General features: G+C 64.6%; 2 protein-coding genes and 2 non-coding genes across 4 annotated transcripts in view; 1 reads left to right on the top strand and 3 right to left on the bottom strand.

Moving 5' to 3' along the window:
- Positions 1-4,113, bottom strand: part of LOC127060839 (plexin domain-containing protein 1-like) — a 4,632-nt gene extending 519 nt beyond the window's left edge. Inside the window, exons 1-4 of the mRNA XM_050985519.1 lie at positions 3,980-4,113; positions 2,651-2,775; positions 958-1,107; positions 267-367 (exon numbers count right to left, since the gene is read on the bottom strand). Coding sequence (XP_050841476.1) covers positions 267-367; positions 958-1,107; positions 2,651-2,775; positions 3,980-4,034 — 431 coding nt within the window. The 5' untranslated portion in view covers positions 4,035-4,113. The remainder of the gene's footprint in view (positions 1-266; positions 368-957; positions 1,108-2,650; positions 2,776-3,979) is intronic.
- A 237-nt stretch (positions 4,114-4,350) lies between these two features.
- TRNAC-GCA (transfer RNA cysteine (anticodon GCA)) lies at positions 4,351-4,422 on the bottom strand. The gene has a single exon. It is a non-coding gene; the product is annotated as a tRNA-Cys (tRNA).
- A 4,811-nt stretch (positions 4,423-9,233) lies between these two features.
- On the top strand, positions 9,234-9,323 carry TRNAI-UAU (transfer RNA isoleucine (anticodon UAU)). Its single transcript is given in 2 exon segments — positions 9,234-9,271; positions 9,288-9,323. It is a non-coding gene; the product is annotated as a tRNA-Ile (tRNA).
- A 1,235-nt stretch (positions 9,324-10,558) lies between these two features.
- CACNB1 (calcium voltage-gated channel auxiliary subunit beta 1) lies at positions 10,559-17,474 on the bottom strand. Its single transcript, XM_050985518.1, has 5 exons — positions 17,470-17,474; positions 16,124-16,499; positions 14,990-15,085; positions 13,771-13,956; positions 10,559-12,310 (listed from the first exon to the last, which is right to left on the bottom strand). The coding sequence occupies exons 1-5, from the start codon at positions 17,472-17,474 to the stop codon at positions 11,948-11,950; spliced, it is 1,026 nt and encodes a 341-aa protein (XP_050841475.1). The 3' UTR covers positions 10,559-11,947.
- Positions 17,475-17,479: the final 5 nt, after the last annotated feature.

The raw sequence follows: 17,479 nt of genomic DNA, 5'->3' as shown, positions 1-17,479 counted from the left end.
CCCATCCCATGGAACTCATGGATCCTATCCCATGGATCCCATCAATCCCATCCTCTCCATCCCATCCTGTCCATCCCATCCCATCCTGTCCATCCCGTCCCATGGAACTCATGGATCCTATCCCATGGATCCCATCCTGTCCATCCCATCCCATGGATCCAATCCCGTGGATCCCACCCCATCCCATGGGTCCGATCCCATGGATCCCATCCCATGGATCCCATCCCATGGATCCCATCAATCCCATCCCATCCCATGGACCCCACAGATCCCAGCCCGTGTCCCGGCCCTGCTCACCGCCGGTGGCGATGGTGACCTGCCGCAGGAGGTGGCCGTAGAAGGGGAAGTCAAAGGACAGGACAATCCTCTGTGGGGGGGAGAGAGGGACAGACACAATCAGCCCTCAGGAAAACTCTGGGAATGGGGAGAGGGATGGAAGAGAGAGGGATGGGAGAGAGAGAGAAGGATGGGAGAGAGAGGAGAAGGATGGGAGAGAGAGAGAAGGATGGGAGAGAGAGAGAGAGAGAGGGATGGGAGAGAGAGAGAAGGATGGGAGAGAGGGAGAAGGATGGGAAAGAGAGAGAAGGATGGGAGAGAGAGAAGGATGGGAGAGAGAGAAGGATGGGAGAGAGAGAGAAGGATGGGAGAGAGAGAGAAGGATGGGAGAGAGAGAGGGATGGGAGAGAGGGAGAAGGATGGGAGAGAGAGAGAAGGATGGGAGAGAGAGAGAAGGATGGGAGAGAGAGAGAAGGATGGGAGAGAGGGACCGATGGGAGACAGAGGGATGGGAGAGAGGGACCCTGCAGGTTCCTTCATTCCTGGGAGAACCAGGAGGCCACAAACACTTCCCAAACCCTCACAGGAACTTCCCAAGCCTCTCACAGGGCCCCCGCGGCTCACCCAGGGACATGGGGACACCCGGGGCTCACCCAGGGACATGGGGACACCGGGGCTCACCGAGGCCTGCCGGTGGGTGTTGGAGAGGATCCCGTGCACCCGGACGTGGCTCCCGGTGGCGTTGGCGTTGGCCAGCTCCACCCAGAGCCCGCGGCGCCGCGCGTCCCCCGGGCCGTAGATCCGCGACACGTAGTAGCTGTGGTTGTCCTCCTGTGGGGACACGGGGACACGGTGGCACGGGGTGACCCTCGGGGTGGGAGGGTGCTGAGCAGCAGGGATGGGGTCCCGGAATAAAGCAGGGGTAAATCCAGGGAAAATCTGGGATAAATCTGGGATTAATCCAGGGAAAACCAGGGAAAAAACTGGGATAAATCCAGGGGAAAATCTGGGATAAATCCAGGGATAAATCCAAGGAAAATCAGGGAAAAAATGGGATAAATCCGGGGATAAATCCGGGGATAAATCCGGGGATAAATCCAGGGATTAATCCAGGGATAAATCCGGGGAAAATCTGAGATAAATCCAGGGAAAATCAGGGAAAAAATGGGATAAATCCGGGGATAAATCCGGGGATAAATCCGGGGATAAATCCGGGGATAATCGGGGATAAATCCGGGGATAAATCAGGAAAAATCCAGCGTAGGAAAGTAGGGATAAATCCAGGAAAAAAACTGGGATAAATCCTGGAAAAATCTGGGATAAATCCTGGAAAAATCTGGGATAAACCCTGGAAAAATCCGGGATAAACCCTGAAAAAATCCAGGATAGACCCAGGAAAAACCCAGGGAAAATCTGGGATAAATCCGGGATAATGTATTTGTTTTGGTTTAGGGAGAGAATTTTGGAGGGTTTTTTTAGAAAGTAGGTTTAATTGTTTGGAGAGTTTTTTTAGTTGGTTTGGGAAAAATTTTTTTGGAGAAAAGTGGAAAAAATTGTTTCTTAAATAATAAAAATTTGAATGATATTAAATAATAAAATAAATAATAAAATACCCCCAAACTTGGGGTATTTTGGGAGGAGAGAGGGGAAAACCCCTCCAGGCCCTGCACAGGGTGAGATGCACCTGTGACCTTGCCCGTGGCCCCAGTCCAGGGGCAGATCCCAAAAATTTCCCGGGAAATTGCTGCTTTTCCCTCCACAGGCACCATCACACCCTCCCTGTGGTTCCCCAGCATCTCCAAAATGTCACCGGTGGCTTTGGGGTATTTTTAAACCCTTCCAGGCTGGGATTTTTCATGGTTCCTCTCCATCCCCAAAGGATGAGCTGGAGCAGAGTGAAAGCCACTTTGTCCCCTGAGTGCCACCAAAACCAGCGGGACATGTCACCGTCCTCCAAAAACCCCTCCCATCCCCCAGTGAGAGCGCGGGGAACTCCCGCGGCTGCCACAAATAACCCGGAGCTAATTGAGGGCGGCTAATTAGGCTGGGAGAGCCGGGGGAGGTGTCCCACAAGGTGACACGAGCAGAGGACCCCCCTCGACACCAGGGGACAGCGGCGTTGTCCCCGCGTGTCACCCGCACGGAGAAGCACGGGCAGGGCCGGCAGGGATCCCGGGGCTGTAATTATCCACTCTGGGTGTAATTATCTTCTCTGGGGTGTAATTAACCCCTGGAGATGAGGGATCCAGCCCCACAGAACTGGAGCAGGACTGGGGACAGCTCTGGGGGCGGGGGCGGGCGGGGGTCGGGGCGGGGGTCGGGGCACAGACGCGGGTGGGGGTCGGGGCGGGGGTCCGGACGCGGGGACCCTCACCACGATGCGGGTCTCGTTGGCCGGCAGGGTGTCGATGGCCAGGCTGCCACCCCCCAGGTCCTGGCTGATGCGGGTCCCTTCGGCCGCGTCCCGAGCTCTCCGCGCCTCGCTGCCGGGGGGGCGTCCTGGGGACACACGGGGAGGGGTCAGTGGCACCCCCTGGGGTCTGTCGTGTCCCCCAGCGACGCTGGGACACGAGTTTGAGGGGTCTGAGCCTCCTTCAGCAGGGATGGAGAGGCGGGGAAGGGGCCGCGGTGGCCGCAGGTGCAGGGACAGGTGACAGCGACCTCTGCCATGGGGGGGGACAGCTGGGGACAACACCCGCAAGTGGCAGTGGCAGCCCCCGCACGCACCAGCGCGACCCCAACGAGAGGAAAGCGACACAAATGTGGCACCAGTGTCCTGGATGTCCCCAAGCATCCCAGGCTGGGACGGGGTCCGGGTGCCAGGGCAGGTCCCAAGGAGCCAAAATCCGCCTCCCTCCCCCCCTCCACGCATCGCCCCAGCCCCGCGGAGGCCGGAACACGGCTGGGGAGTGGGGGGGAGGATAAAAAAGGCATTTGGGACCAAATCTGCCGAGAATCAGGAGGTTTCTGGCAGCGCGGCGCGGGCGGAGGCGGTGGGGACAGCAGCTCGCCCACGGCGGGGACACAGCCGGGACGTCTGTCCCCAAGCGGGGACACTGCACAGCCCCCACCCCCCGCCCGTGGGAGCGGGGTCCCACCGCCGCCCCATGGGAGTTAATTGCTAATTGCTGCCTAATGAGCTCCCGGGGCTGGGTTCTGCTCCCGGGTCTCCGGGAGGGGAAACTGAGGCACGGGGGGAGCAGGGCTGGGCTGGACCTAGGGGCAGAGGGGGGCTCTGGGCCGGGTCACACTTGCCATCCCTGGGGGGCACAGGGGGGTCCAGCCCTATCAGAGAGCAGAGACCCCCCTGAAGGCTCCCCAAAATCTCACCCCCAGCCAGGACAGCGCCAGCCGTGCCGCGGTGGGGGTGGGACGGGGGACGTGGGGACACCCCAGCAGCGGGGACAGCCCCCTCCTCTGTCCCAGCCCAGCACAGATGGGGGGTCCGGACACCCCAATTTGGCTGCAGAGATTTTGGGGCAGGGGGGAGCACAGGGTGGGGAGCGGGATCCCCACCCGCGGGGCGCAGCGGGACACCCACCTGCGGGTTGGGGGGGGACACGGAGACACCCCCAAAGCACAGCACAGAGGGGGCACACAGAACCCCGGGACCCCCGGACAGACCCCCAGGGCACGGCTAGGACCCCCCCTGCACCCCCAATCCCGCGGTCCCCCCTTAGCTCGCCCCCCCAGCCCCCCGTACCTGCGCCCAGCGCCCCGCGGAGCAGGCAGAGCAGGAGGAAGCCCCCCCAGAGCATGGTGGGGGTCGGGGGGCTCAGCTCCCCGCCATGGGCCGGGACCCCCGGGAGCCGCGCACCGAGCGGAGCCGGAGCCGGAGCCGGGCGGGGCCGGGGGCGGGCCCGGGGGTGGGGATGGAATTGGGAAGGGCTGGGATGGGATGGGAAGGGAAGGGATGGAGGCAGAGCCGGCAGCAGGACAACCCTGCGCCCAGGAGCTTCGGGAATGTTCGTCCATCCCCGGGACGCGGCCTCCCCTCGCTGCTGGGGAGTCGGGGGGTAAATAAAAGGGGTGAGAAAAACAGAGTGGGACTCCCCCAAAAAGGGGAGAAAAACAAGGGGGCACCCGGATTTGAACCGGGGACCTCTTGATCTGCAGTCAAATGCTCTACCACTGAGCTATACCCCCGGTGCGGAATGTTTCTCGCCGCTGCTAATAGCACTGTTACTGTCCGGGACACCCCCACAAATACGGGCATCCCTCGTTTCCTGACACCCCCAATCCCTGACACCCCACAAACACGGACATCCCCCAATCACTGACACCCCTCAATCCAAAACAGCCCTAATCCAAAACTCCTCCACCCACTGACACCCCTTAATCACGGACACCCCCAATCCAAGACACCCCACAAACACGAAACCCCCTCCCACCCACAGAGCCCCCCGCCCACTGCCTCACACCTCGATGTCCCCCCCGGCTCCCCCCGAGTGCCCCTGGGGAGAACACGGCCCCCCCAAAACCCCAAACCTCCCAAAACCCCCAAAACCCCAAACCCCAAAGCCCACCCCCCCCCAAATCCCCCAAACCCCCCGGGGCAGCCCCGAGCGCTCACCCGGCACCTCCAGCCCCTCCAGTATTTTGGGGGTGCTTGGGACCCCCCCAAACAGCCAGGCGGGGGGGTTTGGGGGGGCAGAGTCGCCGTCCGGGACTCCCGTGGCGCTGGGGGGGGGGGGTATTATCGCGACATGTCGCGCTGGGCGGGGGCGCAGCGGGGGACGGATGGGGACAGCGATGGTGTCCCGGAGCGGGGTCAATATTTGCTCCCAAAGCCGCCGGGCAAACACGCGGGGAGGGGGCGGGAGGGGGGTGGGGGACGGATCTTGGCGGCCCCGCCGGTCCCGGAGCACCGGGAGGAAAATCTGGGGTCACCCCACGGTGTTTGTGTCACCCCCAGAGCGACCCCCAGCGATTCACGGCTGGGGAAACTGAGGCACGGCGGCAGCGGGGGTGGCCCGGGGGGGTGAACATTTGGGGGGGGGGGGAGTCTACAAATTGTCACCTTGAGGGGTGGGGGGACACAGGACAGCCCGAATTGAACCCAAAATCCACCCAAAATCATCGTTCCGAGCTGTGGGGGTACACAGGGCACCCCAAATTGTCACCCCGAGCCAGGGGAGCACACAGGGCACCCCGAACTGTCCCCAAAATCATTCAAAGCTATGGGAGCACACAGAGAACCCCAAACTGCACCCAAAATCAACATTTCGAGGTGTGGGGCCACACAGGACACCCCAAATCGCCTCCCTGAGCTGTGGGGGCACACAGGGCACCCCAAATTGCACCCAAAATCATTCCAAGCTATGGGAGCACACAGGGCACCCTAAAATGGCCCCAAAATCACCACCCTGAGCTATGGGAGCACTCAGGACACCCCAAAATGTCACCCCGACCTGTGGGGGCACACAGGGCACCCCGAACTGTCCCCAAAATCATTCGAAGCTATGGGGGTACACAGAGAACCCCAAACTGCACCCAAAATCATCACCCTGAGCTATGGGGGCACACAGGGCACCCCAAAATGAACCCAAAATCACCACCCCGCGGTGTGGAGGCTCACAGGATACCCCAAATCGCCACCCTGAGCCGTGGGAGGGCACAGGACACCCCAAATTGCACCCCAAATCATTCCAAGCTATGGGAGCACACAGGGCATCCCAAAATGCCCCAGAATCATCATTCCAAGGTGTGGGGGCACACAGGACACCCCAAATCATCACCCCGAGCCATGGGAGCACACAGGACACCCCAGACTGTGCCCAAAATCATTCCGAGCTGTGGGGGCACACAGGACATCCCAAATTGCACCCACAATCATCATTCCGAGGTCGGGGGCACACAGGGCACCCCAAATTGCACCCACAATCGTCATTCCGAGGTTAGGGGCACCCTGGACCCCCCAAATTGCACCTGGAGGGACCCGAAGTGTATTGCAGGGCTCTGGGGGAGCGCGGGGCCGGAGCCCCCCGCGTGTTTGGGGACACGGAGGTGACACCGTCTGGGGGCCGCGCTCGGCGGGGGGGGGTCCGCGGGCTGCGATAAGGGCCGGGCGATAAGGGCCGGGCTCGCAGCCCATTCGCGGGGGCGTTAGGGAAGGTGCCAATCCCCTCACCCCCGGGGGGAGGGGGCGGCAGTGGGGGGGCACGGGGGACACCCAAACACGGGGCTGGTGCCAGCCCTGTGCCCGTTCTGGGGGTCGCAGCCTTTGCCCCCCCCAATTTTCCCTCTGCCTCCTCCTCATTCCCGCTGTGCCCGCTCCGGGAAAGGGGAAAATCCAGGGAATTGTGGGGTTTGGGGGCACAGGGTACCCCAAAATGTACCAGCCAGCTCCCCGAGCTGTGGGGGGATCCCCAAGATTCCCTCACCCCCGTGGGGAGGGGGCGGCGATGGGGGGGCACTGGGGACACCCAAACACGGGGCTGGTGCCAGCCCTGTGCCCATCGCTGCCCCTTTTGGGGGTCGCAGCCTTTGCCCCCCACTTTTCCCTCTGCCTCCTCCTCATTCCCGCTGTGCCCGCTCCGGGAAAGGGGAAAAAATCAGAGAATTGTGGGGTTGGGGGGCACAGGGTACCCCAAAATGTACCAGCCCCCCGAGCTGTGGGGGGATCCTCGAGACGTGGGGTGGGGGATCTGAGGGGCTGGAGGGGACACAGAGCACCCCAAACTGCACCCACCCCCCTCCTGAGATGTGGGGGGCACCCCAAACTGCACCCCAAATCATTCCGGGCTGTGGGGGAGGCACAAGGAACCCCAAACTGCACCCCAAATCCCTCTGAGCTACGGGGGGACACGGGGAGCCCCAAACTGCACCCCAAATCATCATTCCGAGCTGTGGGGGCACACAGGGCACCCCAAATTGCCATCCTCGAGCTGTGGGGCACACAGAGAACCCCAAAATCACCAACCCGAGCTGCGGGGGCACACAGAGAGCCCCAAATTGTCCCCAAAATCACCACCCCGAGCCTTGGGGGCACACAGGACACCCCAAATCACCTCCCAGAGCCATGGGAGCACACAGGGCACCCCAAATTGCCATCATTCCGAGCCGTGGGGGCACAGAGGACACCCCAAACTGCCCCCAAAATCATCACCCCGAGCTGCGGGGGCTCACCGGGCACCCCAAAATCACCACCCAGAGCTGCGGGGGCACACAGGGCACCTCAAACTGCCCCAAAATCGTCATTATGAGGTGGAGGGACACACAGGATGCCCCAAACTGTCCCCAAAATCACCACCTCGAGCTGTGGGGCACACAGAGAACCCCAAAATCACCACCCCGAGCTGTGGGGACACACAGGACGCCCCAAACTGTCCCCAAAATCACCACCCCGAGCCTTGGGGGCACACAGGACACCCCAAATCACCACCCAGAGCTGCGGGGACACACAGGACACCCCAAATCACCATCATTCCTAGCCGTGGGGGCACACAGGACACCCCAAACTGTCCCAAAATCACCACCCAGAGCTGCGGGGGTACACAGGACACCCCAAACTGTCCCCAAAATCGTCATTCTGAGGTGGGGGGGGCACGCAGGACACCCCAAACTGTCCCCAAAATCACCACCTCGAGCTGTGGGGCACACAGAGAACCCCAAAATCACCACCCCGAGCTGTGGGGACACACAGGACACCCCAAATCACCACCCAGAGCTGCGGGGACACACAGGACACCCAAATCACCATCATTCCTAGCGTGGGGGGCACACAGGACACCCCAAACTGTCCCCAAAATCGTCATTCTGAGATGGGGGGGGGCACGCAGGGCACCCCAGGCTGTGCCCGGGGCTGGCGCCGGAGCCAGACTGCTCCGGGGGGTCTGTTTGCTGTGGGGCCGGTGCCCCCCCCGAGGGGAAGGCTGGCAATTATGGAAATCCCTTAACCCCTGATTGCCTCCTCCCACCCCATTAGGTGGGCAAACACTTTTAGCAGCGGGGGGCCAGCGAGCCCGTGGCTACAAAAACCCCGCGGGCCGGCCGGGCTGGCACCGCCACCGCCAGCACCATGGTGACATCGCCGGCCGTCCTCTGCCTCGTCGCCTGGCTCCTGCCACCCGCCGCCGGGCACCTCTGGGCATGGATGTTCTCCCTGCCCCAAAACTCGCCCGATGCCGCCGCCCTGGGCAGGACCCCCGGGACCGACCTGGAGGAGGTGAGGAAGGGGGGACACTCGGGTGGGGGGTCCTGGGGGACAGCAGGGATGGGAGACAGCCAGGGTGGGCTCGGAGCTGGGTTTGTAGCCAGGGTGGCAGGGTGGGCTCAGGGTGGGCACAGAGCTGGGTTTGTAGCCAGGGTAGGCTCAGGGTGGCTCAGGGTGGGCACAGAGCTGGGTTTGCAGCCAGGGTAGGCTCAGGGTGGGCACGGGGCTGGGCTCAGGCAGAATTTACAGCCAGGGTGGGCTCAGGGCTACGAGGGTGGTGTGGAGGCAGAATTTGCAGCAGGGTGGGCACAGAGGGGGCGCAGGGCAGGTGCAGAAGCTGCAGCCGGGGTGGGAGCAGGGGACGGGTTTGCAGCGAGTGTCACCCGCGGTCCCCCCACAGTGCTCTGACGGGGACAGGGACACGGGGGCGGGCAGCCAGGGGGGCACACGGGGGTTGATTCCAGCCGGGAGTGGACACGGGGAGTCCGTGTCCAGTCGGGGGTGTACACGGGGAGTCTGTCTTCAGCCAGGAGTGGGCATGAGGGGTCCATCTCCAGCCGGGGGGGGCACACTGGGGGACATGTCCAGCCGGGAGCAGACAGAGGGGGTTCCACCTCCATCCGGGAGGCACACAGGGGGTTCCATCTCCATCCGGGGGGCACACAGGGGGTTCCATCTCCATCCGGGGGGCACACAGGGGGTTCCATCTCCCCCCGGGAGGGGCACACGGAGCTCCGGCGGCGGCCGGGGCGCGGCGGCGCGGGGCCGCCAGGGGGCGCGGTGGCGGCGGGTGGCGCCGGGCGCTCCAGTGGCGCAATCGGTCAGCGCGCGGTACTTATAGAGCGGTACACGAGCGATGCCGAGGTTGTGAGTTCGAGCCTCACCTGGAGCAGGAATTTTGTAGGGATCTCCCTGCCCCCTGCATTGTCCCCCTCCCCCGCCGCCCTGGTTTTCTTTTCCCGAGGAAAAAATCCTGGAAGCAGCCCAGGCTGGCAGAGCGCCCGGCCCCCCAAAGTCACCCCAAGACCCCCGCACCAACCTTGAGCAGACGGGGTTTTGCGCCTGTCTCGGGGTCAGGGATGGAATGGGGTGGGGGATGAGGTGTGCCCCCCATGACGAGCCGTGTCCCCCCCTCCGCAGGTGACCCCGTGCAGCCCCGCCACCCCCTGCGCCCACGGGCACTTCTGTGACGAGCACTTCGGGCTGTGCCTGCCCACGCGGCCCGCGGGCCACTACTGCCGCCACGACCCCCACTGCGCCCCCGGGCTCGTCTGCATGTTCGGCAAGTGCCAGCAGCCCGTGCCCCCCGGGCAGGACGGTGAGTGGGGGGCTGGCACGGGGGGGGACTCGCCCCTCTCGCTTGGTTCGGATGCCATGCTGGAGCGGTGCTAAACCAGGGGGTGCCGCGGGTCAGAGTGGGGGTCTCGGTCCCCTAATGCCACTTTCTGTGCCACCAGGAGCGCGGTGCCAGCGGGACGAGGAGTGCGGCCCCGGCGGCTGCTGCGCTCGCCAGCACGGGGAGCGGGTGTGCCAGCGGCGCCTGGCACTGGCCCAGAGCTGCCACGTCCCCCCCGGGGGTCTCGCCTTCAGCATCAACCAGGTGTGCCCGTGCCAGGCCGGGCTGGTGTGCCGGCCCTCGGTGCCCTCCAGAGAGTGAGTACGGGGTGCCGGGCCGGGCGGGGGGCGTGGGGGACACCTGGGTACAGCCCTGGGTTGGGGGGGGACAGGGCTGAGGTGTCACCGATGTCGCCGTGTGCTGTCCGCAGGAAAGCGTTCGAGTACCGGCCGGAGAAGAGCGAGTGGCGGTGCCGGCGGCCCTGAGCGCCCGCGGTGTAATTTATTGCCTGTAAATATCGCGACCACAGCGTGTCCCGAGCCGGCCCAGCGCCGATAAACCCGGCCCAGCGCCGCGCTGAGCCCGGTGGCTGGCGCTGGCCACCCCCGGGGGGCTGGAGCCCCCCGACCCCCGCGCTGGACCCTCGCCCCTTCCCCTTCCTCAGAGCCGGGCGGGTCCCGGCTCCATCCTCAGAGCTGAGCTGTGCCCCGTCCAGCGGCGGTGACCGCAGCCCCCCGTGTCCCCTCGTGTCCCCCGTGTCCCCCCAGGCCCCAGCAGGCTCAGGCAGGGGGGACAGGTCTCACCGAAATGTTTATTACAAAGAACCAAGCGAGCGGGGCGAGTCCCCCCCGCCACACACACACACGCACGCACACACGCCAACGAGAATAAATAAATAAAATACATTTTTGTCGGGTCTTTAAATTAAAAGTTTGTGGAGTCACATAAATACGGGACGTCCCTCTGCCCCGCGGGGGAGGCCGGGGGGACCCCACTGCCCGGAGTTTGGCTGCCACGGGGGCGAGCGCTGGGGCAGGGGGGGCTCAAAGCACTTGGCAGGCAGTGACACCGAGTCCCCCCCCCCGAAAAACAGGGGGAAACTGAGGCACACGCGGGTGGCGGCTTGGCAGCGGCAGAGCTGGGTGCCCCCAAGCCCCCCGACCCGGGCTGGTGGTCTGGGTAAGGCAGTGACCCCGGGGACCCCCAGGAATGGGGGTGGGGGGCGAGGGGCTGCCCAAAAAGTGGGACAAGCCCCGTCCCGCGGTGAGGGCTGGACATGGGGGTGTCCCCAGGCCACCCTGGTGTGGTCACCCCGCAGAGCTGGGGGGGCACAGGGGACGCCCCGGGGCGGGCACAGGACAAGGCAGTGCCCCGGGGTGCGGGAGGGCGGGGACGGACAGAGGCTCACGGACAGACGGACAGACGGACACGGCTGGACAGGGCGAGCGTGGACAGGCACAGCGGGGGGGGAGGGTGGGTTGAAACGGGAAGGGAGGGGGGGCTGGGGAAGGGGGGGCCGGGGCCTGGCAGTGCCAGGACAGCACGACCCCCCCCAGCAGGCCAGGGCTGGGCAGCTGTTAGCACAGGTTAGACCCCCAAAACTGGCTCAGATTCACCCCCCCACCCCCCAATTCAGGCAGAGCCCCTCCAAGGCAAACACATGCAGACCGCCCCCCCACCCCCCCGGGCAGGCAGCACCTCGGGGGGCACAGCCTGGGGCAGCGGGGAGCCCCCAGAGCCCTGCACACACACGCATGCACCCCCCGGCAGGGCAGGGGGCTGTGGGGGCAGTGCCAGGGCACTGCCAGGCTGGGGGGCAGCTGGCGGGGACCCCCCACGGCCACGGCCAGCTCCGGGGACCGCCGCAGCCGAGAGCACCATGGAGAAGCGGGGGGCACCCAGCGGGCAGGGCTGGGGAGGGGGGCACGGCCCCCACCCCGCGCCTGGGGGACGGGGACACGCCGGGTCCCCTTTGGTCACTTGCTGTCGCTGGCGGGCAGGGAGGGCCCGAGGCACCGCGCGATGCTGGGGGGCTGCGGCAGGGGGAGACCCCCCCTCAGCCGAGAGCGGGGCAGGGGGCGCCCCCGGGGCACTGCTGGCCGGGCACGAAGGGCGGGCACGAAGGCAACCAGCGGGGCTGGCCCGCACCCCAAAACCAGCGCTGCCCGCACCCCCTCATCCTAACGCATGTAAACGTCCCGGCCCCAGCCCTCGCCATCGCTCTGGCCCAGCGGCTCCTGGCCCTTGGCTCGGCCCCGCAGCCCGGGCTCGGCCCCGTCCCAGGAGCCGGGCGGGGGCTGCGGTCCGGCCCCGGGAGTGCCCGGCGGCTCCTCCTCGACGGGATCCATCTCGATGTCCATGCAGCAGGAATCGCCGGGCTCCGAGTCCCGGCTGCCCGGAGCCTCCGAGTCGAAGGTGTCCTGGCGGGCCAGGCTGCGGGGGCCCGGGCGGGAGGGTGGCGGGGGGACCCTGCCCTGCCCGCGGCCCCCCGAGTCCCCCGGGCCCTGCCGGAGGCGGCCGTGCTCCCCCTCCGGGTGCGGAGCCTGGGTGCGAGAAGCGAGCACACCATGCGGGGATGGACGGGCTGGGGGCACTCGGGGGGCGTTAGTGGGGGGTTAGTGGGGGACACACGCTCCTGGCCAGCCTCTGGTGGGTGACACGATGGCAGCGGGGCGGGCAATGGGGAAGGGCAGCAGCGCGGGGGAGGGGGATGGAGCCCCAGCAAGTCAGGCTCGCTGGGAGATTTAGCGACAGACAACACAGGACACGTGTCCCCTCTCTGTCCCCTGTCTGTCCCCAGCCCCGGGGGGGGCTGCAGGAGCCCCGGCTCACACGGTGGGATGGGGCTGTGCCCCCCACCCAACCTGCCCAGGACACCCCCAAACCCTCTCCCCCAGAGGTGTGGGAATGGGGTCTGGAAGGCACAGGGTGGGTCTTGAGAGGGGCAGATCCTGGGGGTCCCCAATCTCCAGGGCAGCTCCAGGAGCAGGCACAGACTCCCAGGAGACCCCAAATGTGGGGCTGGCAGCAGGCCCAGGCAGGAAGAGATCCCCAGGATGGCCCCAATCCAGGAATGGGAGCAGCTCCCTGGGGTGACCCCGATGCCAGGAACAGTCCCTGCAGTCCCCCTGGGGGGGCACAGGTTCCCAAAGGAACAATCCCAGGGCTGGTCCCACTCCTGGGGGGCTCTGCTTCCCCATGGTGACCCCAATCCCATGGGCTGCCCTGATCCCAGGGTCCCCAGGGCAGGTGACCCCACACCTTGGGACCACAGTCCCATGGGGTGACCCTAACCCCAGGGGTGGCCCCAATCCCAGGGTGGAGAGTCTGATTGTCCCAGGACAGGTGACCTCAGGGACAATCCCACAACTGGGGAGGGCCACAGTCCCCTAGGGTGACCCTGATCCTAGGACCAGGGACAATCCCACACCTGAAAAGGGTCATATTCCCCTGGAGTCATCCTGATCCTAGAACAGGTGACCTCAGGGACAATCCCACACCTGTGGGGGGGGGCTGTGACTCCCCAGGCTGTCCCCAATCCTAGGACAGGTGACCTCAGGGACAATCCCACACCTCAGGGGGGCTGTGACTCCCCAGGCTGTCCCCGATCCCAGGACAGGTGACCTCAGGGACAATCCCACACCTGAAAAGGGTCATATTCCCCTGGAGTCATCCTGATCCTAGGACAGGTGACCCTAGGGACAATCCCACACCTCAGGGGGGCTGTGACTCCCCAGGCTGTCCCCGATCCCAGGACAGGTGACCCTAGGGACAATCCCACACCTGTGGGGGGCTGTGACTCCCCAGACTGTCCCCGATCCCAGGGATCTCCCGAGGGCTGCGGGCTGTCCCCGCTGTCCCGTGTCCCGCTGTCCCCGGTGTCCCCAGCGTCCCCGCCGCCGCCTCACAGCGCGTGCTCCTCCAGGGGGGCTCCGGGGGGGCTGGGGGTGGCCTGGCGGCCCCAGAGGTTGAGGTTCCTGCGCAGGGAGGTGAGCACCTGTACCTGGAGGTTGGAGACGGGCGCGGGGCTGGCGGCCAGCGCGGCCGTGGCCATGGTGCGGCTCAGCAGCGGGTTCGGGGGGTTGCTGCTGGGCGGGTGCGTGGCCTTCCAGTAGGCCTCCAGGTACTCGGCCAGGTGCTCGCAGGCCTCCTCCAGCTGGTTCTCGTCCAGCACGATGTCGAACATCTCCTGGGGAGGGGACCGGTGCCAGGTGGGGCGGGGACAGCGGGGCAGGGAGGGACAGCGGCAGGAGGGACGGGCAGAGCCTGGACAGTGGGGACAGGGAGGGGGGACATGGCGGGCGGGACAGCGGGCAAGCCTGGAGGTGGGACAATGGACGGTGGGGACAATGGGGCAGGGCGGGGACAGCGGGGCAGGGAGGGGACAGCGGGGCAGAGAGGGAACAGCGGGGCAGAGCCTATGGGACAGGGTGGGGACAATGGGACAGGGTGGGGACAATGGGGCAGGGCGGGGACAGTGGGGCAGGGAGGGGACAGTGGGGCAGAGCCTATGGGACAGGGTGGGGACAATGGGACAGGGTGGGGACAATGGGGCAGAGCCTATGGGACAGGGTGGGGACAATGGGACAGGGTGGGGACAGTGGGGCAGAGCCTGGACGGGGGACATGGGCAGGTGGGGACAATGGGAGCCATGGACAGGGTGGGGACAGTGGGACAGGGAGGGGACAGTGGGACAGAGCCTATGGGACAGGGTGGGGACAATGGGACAGGGTGGGGACAATGGGGCAGAGCCTATGGGACAGAGAGGGGACAATGGAAGAGAACCTATGGGACAGGGTAGGGACAGCGGGACAGAGTCTATGGGACAGGGTGGGGACAATGGGACAGGGAGGGGACAGTGGGACAGAGCCTATGGGACAGAGAGGGGACAATGGGACGGGAAGGAGCAGGTGGGTATGAGGTGGGAATAATGGGACAGGGTGGAACCTTATGGGACAGGATGGGGACAATGGGACACAGAGGGGTACCTGGATATGGAGCAGAACCTATGGGACAGGGAGGGGACAATAGGACAGGGTGGGGACAATGGGACAGGGTGGGGACAATGGGACAGGGAGGGGGCAATGGGACAGGGAGGGACAGCTGGATGTGGGGCAGAGCCTATGGGACAGGGAGGGGACAATGGGACAGGGTGGGCAGATATGGGGCAGGTCAGGGTGGGGTCAGTCTGGGTGGCACCACGGTGACCAGGGCACACTCACAGGTGGGCACTGTGCCAGCTTGTCCGAAGCCACCATCTGCACGTTGAGGTGCTTGGCCTGGGACTTGCCCCGGGACTTCACCAGCCTCTGCAGCACCTGGGCAGGAGGGGACAGCACGGGGTGGCCGTGGGGACACTGCTCGGTGTCCCCAGGGAGGGGCTGGCACTGCCCGGTGTCCCCAGGGAGGGGCTGGCAGTGCTGGGTGTCCCCAGGGAGGGGCTGGCAGTGCCCGGTGTCCCCAGGGAGGGGCTGGCAGTGCCGGGTGTCCCCAGGGAGGGGCTGGCACCACCGGGTGATCCCAGGGAGGGGCTGGCAGTGCCCGGTGTGCCCAGGGAGGGGCTGGCAGTGCCGGGTGTCTCCAGGGAGGGGCTGGCAGTGCCCGGTGTCCCCAGGGAGGGGCTGGCAGTGCCGGGTGTCCCCAGGGAGGGGCTGGCAGGCCCGGTGTGCCAGGAAGGGCTGGCAGTGCCTGGTGTCCCAGGGAGGGCTGGCATGCCCAGTGCACCAGGGAGGCGGCAGTGCCGGTGTCCCAGGGAGGGCTGGCATCCCGGTGTCCCCAGGGAGGGGCTGGCAGTGCCCGGTGTGCCCAGGGAGGGGCTGGCAGTGCCGGGTGTCCCCAGGGAGGGGCTGGCACTGCCCGGTGTCCCCAGGGAGGCGCTGGCAGTGCCCGGGTGTCCCCAGGGAGGGGCTGGCAGTGCCCGGTGTCCCCAGGGAAGGGCTGGCAGTGCTGGGTGTCCCCAGAGAGGGGCTGGCAGTGCCCGGTGTGCCCAGGGAGGGGCTGGCAGTGCCTGGTGTCCCCAGGGAGGGGCTGGCAGTGCCGGGTGCCCCCAGGGAGGGGCTGGCAGTGCTGGGTGTCCCCAGAGAGGGGCTGGCAGTGCCCGGTGTGCCCAGGGAGGGGCTGGCAGTGCCCAGAGTCCCCAGGGAGGGGCTGGCACTGCCCAGTGCCACCAGGGAGGGGCTGGCAGTGCCCAGAGTCCCCAGGGAGGGGCTGGCAGTGCCCGGTGTCCCCAGAGAGGGGCTGGCACTGCCCAGTGCCACCAGGGAGGGGCTGGCAGTGCCCGCTGTGCCCAGGGAGGGGCTGGCAGTGCCCGGTGTCCCCAGAGAGGGGCTGGCAGTGCCCCCCGGGCTCACACCCACCTTGGGGGAGGTGATCTTGATGTAGACGATGATGGGCGCCAGCGAGGTCTTGGCCAGCTGGGCTGGGTGGTTGATGGTGTCGGCGTCCAGGGCCACCAACTGCAGCGTCCGGGCCAGCTCAAAGATCCGCTCGGTCTCACTCTGCACCTCGGCTGGGAGGGGACAGGGGACAGCTGAGAGGGGGCAGGGGACATGGGACAGTGTGGGGGAGGGCAGGGGACACGGGGACAGCGTGAGAGGGGGCAGGGGACACGGGGACAGCGTGAGGAGGGCAGGGGACACGGGGACAGTGTGAGAGGGGGCAGGGACACGGGGACAGCGTGAGGAGGGCAGGGGACATGGGGACAGTGTGGGGGGGGCAGGGACACGGGGACAGCGTGAGAGGGCAGGGACACGGGGACAGCGTGAGAGGGGGCAGGGGACACGGGGACAGCGTGAGGAGGGCAGGGACACGGGGACAGTGTGAGGGGGCAGGGACACGGGGACAGCGTGGGGAGGGCAGGGGACATGGGGACAGCATGGGGAGGGCAGGGGACATGGGGACAGTGTGGGGAGGGCAGGGGACATGGGGACAATGTGGGGTGTGCAGGGACACAGGGACAGTGTGAGGAGGAGATGGGCAAGGGGACAGCGTGAGGGAGGGCAGGGGACACGGGGACAGCGTGAGAGGGGGCAGGGGACACGGGGACAGTGTGGGGGCGGGGCTGTGTTAAGGCCTTTTCTGACTCCGATAAAAGTTCCCAAATTTGATTTTCAGCCGGATGCGAGGGTGGGACAATGCCGGTGCTACAGTCCCTGTGGGCACGGCTGGAAGCTGATTTATTGAGCTGGTTTTTAACTATTTCCCAATATTTGGGACATTTTTAAACTATTTTCTAATATTTAGGATATTTATTAGCTATTTCCTAATTTATTAACTATTTCTTAATTACAGCCCACTGCAAGAGTTTCTATATCTGCAGCTATATATTGATATATGTTGATACATATTCAAAATAGATGCATATCTATTAAATAAAAATATTGAATATATGTGTATATAAATATAAAATATAGAGAGATATATATCCATAATATAGATCTATCATATACAGAGAGATTATATCCATATTAGATCTATCTATATACAGTATAGATAATATATAGATATATACCTATATAATGTAGATTAGATATAAATATAGATATCTATATATCTACATATATAGATCTGCATATAGATATTTATCTATATCTATATCTAGATATATATTCATATATATATCCAATACATATAATATATAGATCTATATAATGATATAGATGCTATCAGTTATATATCAATCTATATCAATACTAAGTCATACGTCATATATA

Source organism: Serinus canaria, chromosome 27, assembly GCF_022539315.1.
Source record: "Serinus canaria isolate serCan28SL12 chromosome 27, serCan2020, whole genome shotgun sequence".
In the NCBI taxonomy this organism is placed as follows: Eukaryota; Metazoa; Chordata; class Aves; order Passeriformes; family Fringillidae; genus Serinus; species Serinus canaria.
Note: the sequence above shows the minus strand (reverse complement) of the source record. Positions and strands in the feature narration are given on the sequence as shown.